The 6,155-nt window shown below is 35.8% G+C and overlaps 1 protein-coding gene across 6 annotated transcripts in view; it reads left to right on the top strand.

The window, feature by feature from the left end:
• Cask (calcium/calmodulin dependent serine protein kinase) overlaps window positions 1-6,155 on the top strand; it is a 430,362-nt gene that overhangs the window by 390,016 nt on the left and 34,191 nt on the right. For 2 of the 6 annotated variants that reach the window (XM_008843135.3, XM_008843085.2), the window contains exons 18-20: window positions 1,950-2,018; window positions 3,438-3,473; window positions 5,065-5,261. In XM_008843135.3, coding sequence (XP_008841357.1) covers window positions 1,950-2,018; window positions 3,438-3,473; window positions 5,065-5,261 — 302 coding nt within the window. The remainder of the gene's footprint in view (window positions 1-1,949; window positions 2,019-3,437; window positions 3,474-5,064; window positions 5,262-6,155) is intronic. The other 4 variants (XM_008843151.3, XM_008843127.2, XM_008843142.3 and 1 more) reach the window with 2 other exon arrangements.

Raw genomic sequence — 6,155 nt, 5'->3', positions numbered from 1 at the left:
TAAATAAATAGTATAGATTTTCTAAAGTTAATTTTTAAGGGTTGTCAAGTAATTTATAGGATTTATGCTTAAGAAAATTTGAGAGAGAAGCTATATTCTTTCTAGTCTCTAAGTGATACTACAAATTTCATTTTTAAAAATATCAGAGGCTTCACTTTTTTCTAAGCTTATTCAACATATATGTAAAAAATTGTAGTTTTGACAAGCAGATTTTTAGTGAACCATGATAACTGAAGTGTCCATTTTGTTAGGTCTTGAGCTCCTCTTGGTGGTTTCTTGCGGAACTTCAATTAATATATTTCAAAAAATAGGCAGAACTGCTTCAGCTCCACAAATCAGAGCATGAAAATTTTTTGCCTAGCCGGGCTTGATGGCGCACACTTTTAATCTCAGTACTTTGGAAGCAGAGGTAGGTGGACCTCTGTAAGATGGAGGCCATCCTAGTCTACATAGCAAGTACCAGGTCAGCTGGGTCTACAGGGAGACCCTGTCTCAAAAAAATAAGTTTGTGACTGGGCGTGGTGGCATACCTCTGTGAGTTCAAGGCCAGCCTGGTCTCCATAGTGTGTTCCAGGCCAGTTGGGGCTACAGGTTGACCCTGCCTCAAAAAGAGCTTATTACCTAAAACACAACCTTTCAGGGGAAGAATGCCATGTGTACATTTTATGTAAATAATTTAAATATTCTAAAGCCATAGCTGTTCCTCACACACCACTTCTTGTCTATTGAAGAAATTAAGTAAACACATTTGATTTTTTTTTTTTTTTGCCAATGAAAAGATGCTCTTAGTTTTAGGGAGATATCATTATTATACATATAAGTTCTGTGCCCTTGTGGAAGGAATATTAGAAAAAATAATGATTCCTTCCTCCTAGCTCACTCCCCTAACACTGCCCCTACACACACCTTTTGACCCTCCTGTGCTCCAGCTTCTCCACCTAGAGCAAAATTGAATAGAGTCTTCCATCCACCTACCACAGGCCCTGGCCCTACTAGCTCGAGTCCCTAAGGGTGGCAGCTGGAAATTAATCTGTTTGCTAATGTTTGAGAATGTCCCTCTAAAGGATCCCATTCTCCTTAAGGCTGACAAGTTCCAGAAGTTTCCTTTCAAACTTCTAGGAAAAAACATATTTTTATCTTTTGAACAGATACGTATAAAAGAATTCTACTAAATCAAAAATGTTGAAGTACTTATTTTCTTCTCTTTGTTCTTTTCATTAAAGTTGACTTGGACACTAAGGAGTGGAGCCTGGACAGGATATTGAGTGTGTGGAACGGCAGAGAGATCTAGGAGTGTAGCTCTAGGAAGAACGCTATGGCTTCTGGGAGTTGGGGCAGAAGTAGAACATTGTGATAGCTTGAAGTTATTTTACTCAGTCTGCTAAAATGATACAAAGGAAGAAAGTTGTTCTCTGGTGAAGATCTATCTCTATCTTTTACCTCCATTAGTAATATTTATTCTAGAAAGATTCTAAGGAGATTACATGTGAAGCCTTTCTCATGTTCATTTCTTTTCAAATGGAATTACTCAGTAATTCTTGACACTGGGGTACCTAAAATCATTAACAACTTTTCCAAACTTATTCTTTCATATATAACTAGGCAATTGAATCTTTAACACAATAATTTTATAGTGTTCATCATATTTGATAGGGTTTTAACATCACTCTTTCGGGATCCCATTAAAAGAAAGCAAAGCTTATAAAATGTGGGAAAACAGAAAGAAATAATTAGTGACAACACAATCATCATTTATAATATGGGAATCTTCAAACTGCAAACATTTTTTCATACTTCTGTGAAATCATGCAAGTAAGTCAGTATGGCACCTTTTATAGCACTAACCTCAAAGGAAATGGTTGTCAGACTGTGGTTGTAACTGTTAATGTAAATTTCTCTGTGTTTTTGTGCTGGTGTTCTGTGTTAATGAACCTTGTGTCTTATTTCAGAGAGATTCCCCCTCCACTTCCAGGCAGTCCCCTGCTAATGGTCATAGCAGCACTAACAATTCTGTTTCGGTAAGAACTCTAGCTCCACACAGCCAAGTGTGACAATTTTGTTGGTGCTCACCTGCCATAAGTGTTTAGTTACATGTGTTCAGTGGAAATATTGTCTTCTGAGACATACAAGGCTACTTTGACTGCAATGCAGCTTACTCCTAGAGAACCTTTTTCAACATTTCCTGTCCTTAAAATCCCTTGCATTAGTTATATCTGAAGAATCATAGTTCAAGACTGCTGTGGTCATTCTAAAAATATCTCTCTGCCACCCCACCAGCATGTGTGACTGCTCAAACCAGTGCAAAGGACATAAAGAAAAATGTGCTTAAATTACTAAAGAAAAAAATTAGTTTACAAAATGATAAAGAAATATAAAGATTTTTGCAGAATAAGGATTTGGGTGTTCTTGGGCTTTATAGTTTTCCATTCTGAGGGATATCAGCAACATGGTTTAGTTTCCGCTATCTAAGTTTACGAATTGGTGTGCCCTCTTGTTATTGTGGTACGTGCACATATTTTTGTGAATTATAAGCCTTGCCTGGATATGAAAAGCAAAAGGAAATGGCTTCAAACTGCACTTAAGCCATGCTGGTATCACATCTTTAACACAAAGTACTTTGTATTTGACTTGAACTTGGAAAGTTCCATTTTTCAGAACTCTCCATTTTGGATTATAGAAAGAATTATTTAATCAAGCAGAAGCACCTACAGGTGCGGGTTTGCAATCTTTTCAGATAACCAGATTTTCTTGAAGTTGCTGATGCTGCTGTCTGTCACCCAGTTGCAATTCCTAAGAGCTCTAAGAATGCAGCAGTATTTGCTTTTTTTTTCCTGACTTTTAATTTGCCCTGTTAAAAAAAAAACTATCAACTTTTTTATCAAATAAAATTATAAATCATTTAAAGATCATCTCAAATGGAATGATATTCTAAGTATATAAGTAAAAGAAATTATGCAAGAAAATTGTCCATGACTATATTTCCAACTTGAAGATAGGCTACCAAAGAATTCATTTGTAATCATTAACGTGTAATGCTTTTAGGATGAAGAAAATCCATATAGCCATTGAATTTTTCAAAATCTAAATGGTTGCAGTGACTACATTGAAAAGGGCAACAGCTCGTCTTAGTTCTGGGGGGTTTTGTAATAGGCTGTATCACCCACAGTGGCTTTTGTGTTGAAGATGCTGAGTTGTTTCTTAAGAACACATTTTCTCTCTGCTTCAACTTACCTGCTTTCTTCAGCTTGCTGCTAAATGGCCTGGGTTTTTTTTTTTTTTCATAACTCAACATTTCTGAGAAATGGAGTAATGTATTATGATCTCTTTACAACTTAAATCTAGTTCATTTTTAACCATATTGTAACAGAACACACAAATTACTTTGTACTCTTGACAAGTAAATGAAAATTTTCTCCTGGGTTGGCTTTATTCTACAGGACTTGCCATCAACTACCCAACCAAAAGGACGACAGGTGAATAGATATCCTCTATAGAAACTTCTCTAAACTGAGCTGCTAATAGCCAATCCTTTATTAACCCTTTCCATCCCATAATGTCTGCATTTTGGACCATAACATTTGAGCATTGAGAGCTTGTACCATTTCATTTTAACACATTATACATGACTAATTCTCTATAAAGATTTTTTGCTCACATCTTTGTAGCCATGATGGTTATTGTAATTTCAACCTGATAATTTTTTATGACAGTAAAGGATTCAGCCTTTAAGGGTCTTACCTGCCTCTGGTGGGTAAAGAATTCATAGAATTCTAAAGATAACTAAAATGTATGTCCTGATGAACATTTTGAAGCAATTTTCTGAAATTGAAATCTAAATTAAAATTAAATTTGTATTTGCGTGTACATGTCTAAAAGCTACTTGTAGTGAAAAACAATGTAAACAGCTTGGCTTTCCATCCTGCTATAGTTGTGCTAGTTCAAATATGACAAGTGTTGTCTAGCACTAGCAGGTAACTTTCAAATTGGCAGCACTTTTAAAGTATAGATTTTAGGTTCAAATGCAGGGACTTGTTAATTTTGTGGGCTGGATTGCTAAAATATAAACAGGAATATCACACAATGGTTCCAAAGCCTTCAGGTTGGTTTTACAGTGACTTTAACATGAATAGTCAAGTTTAGTATCTAGAGATAGAATTATGGCATTTTGTTCATGAAATGTGATATTAAAAAGTAAATCTAATTTTAAGTTAAGACTTATATAAATTAGTACTTGGTAGAATATGCCCACAGTTTGGTACGAGAACTGTATAACTGAAGAACATTGGTTATTGAGTACCTTATCTTAAAGCACTTAGAAATAGTCATTCATAAAGTGCTGCTGTATCATAACCACTGTCTGCTATTCAATCTCCTACAATCACACACATAAAACTCAAAGCCTTTGAACCATGCGTGATTTCAAATGTTCCATTGGCAAAGCAAGGGTTCAGATTTATATTATTTTCTCAGAAGAGTAAAGCACAAATACAGTGCCTAAATCCTTTTAAAGAAATAAAACTATTTTTTAAAACTTTTTAAAATCATTTGAGTTACATATAACTTTATCTACAGTGTATAGACACACTACCAGTTATCATGAAAGCATTTTACAGCAAGACAGCAGGACAGAATTCTTGCTCCTTTAGGGTTAAAACTCCCCTGACTGCTAGTCTCCACATCTCCACGACTAAGACATGGTCATGACTGCTTCTCCATAGTAGCACCATAGCCATATCAAGTTTTTAAAATGGTGAACATACAACTCTGTAATTATAGACATACCTTTTTATTATACTAAAACCAGAATTTAAGCCTTTGCTTTTATCAAACAAGTATTTTAAGTGGTCCTTCCAATAAAAGTAACAAAGTTAAACCCATATTCATCAAAGGTAGTATACTGTTTCTAGTGGTAGACGTTTTTGTGTCCTATCTCCATGCATCGTTTCAGCTTTCACCATCTGATGTCCTGTTTGCATTGTAAATGTTGGTGTGTGGCTATTAGATTAGAGCTCACTGTCCTTCACGTCAGTGTGGCCGCGTATCTTACAAACTCCTGTCTTATAGATCTATGTAAGAGCACAATTTGAATATGATCCAGCCAAGGATGACCTCATCCCCTGCAAAGAAGCTGGCATTCGATTCAGAGTTGGTGACATCATCCAGATTATTAGTAAGGATGACCACAACTGGTGGCAGGGTAAACTGGAAAACTCCAAAAATGGAACTGCAGGCCTCATTCCTTCTCCTGAACTTCAGGAATGGTATGTTTTTGTTGTTTTATAACGAAACAAAGCCTTCCCGTCCCCTTTCCAATTTCATACTACAAACCCTGCTTGACATATTCTTTGCTTTGCTAGCTGTACAAAATCCAAATGAATCATCCAAGAGTTCTCAGTCCTCAGCATCTGCTAGAGCTTGAGTGAGATCTGCATTCTATGTCCAGAGACAGTCTGAGTGGCTAGTCTCAGATTGCTTGGTCAGAGCTTCCAGCTTCCACAAGCTGTTCTGATGTTTTTTAAATGGGGCATTTTTTTCCAAATGTACCTTCCCCGTGTCCCTCAGTACTCCTTCATGCCCATCCTACCTGACCACCAGAAAAAAAATCAAGCTCCATGGTTCAGTGTCACTTAAGGGATTTAAAGTACGTGTTTTACTGTTGGGAGAAAAAGCAGTCAAAAATTTTGTTCTTGGCCTTACGAATTCTTTAAGAGTGTCTTTTCTGGATGAAAGTTAGCTCAGAAGTAGATGCTTTCCTGGCATGCCCTGGGTTTCATCCACAGAATAAGAGACAGTGAGAGAGAAAACAGGGAGAGTACCTGGTCTGTTTGAAAGTTTAAGTTGTGAAAGCAGGCTAAAGTCAGATGGATTCCCTAGACCATTTTTAACTAAGAGGAGACATGTATCAGTTTATATTTTAGTACATTGTATATATTATATTTAGTATATTTTATATTTAGTATTTCTGCCATTGTAATAATTTGCATAGTTGAACTATAGTATTTAGTATAATATATATTACATGTATTTTAGTATAGTAGTTATATAATATATACTATATATATTGGTACTTGGCCAATAGCTACCAGAAATCTAATGCAAAAAAAGATAATTTAATGTCTGGGTTTTGTTTCTTATAACAAAACATAACCGCTGGA

The sequence above is a fragment of the Nannospalax galili genome, unplaced genomic scaffold, assembly GCF_000622305.1.
Source record: "Nannospalax galili isolate Female #2095 unplaced genomic scaffold, S.galili_v1.0 scaffold270, whole genome shotgun sequence".
Lineage (NCBI taxonomy): Eukaryota > Metazoa > Chordata > Mammalia > Rodentia > Spalacidae > Nannospalax > Nannospalax galili.
Note: the sequence above shows the minus strand (reverse complement) of the source record. Positions and strands in the feature narration are given on the sequence as shown.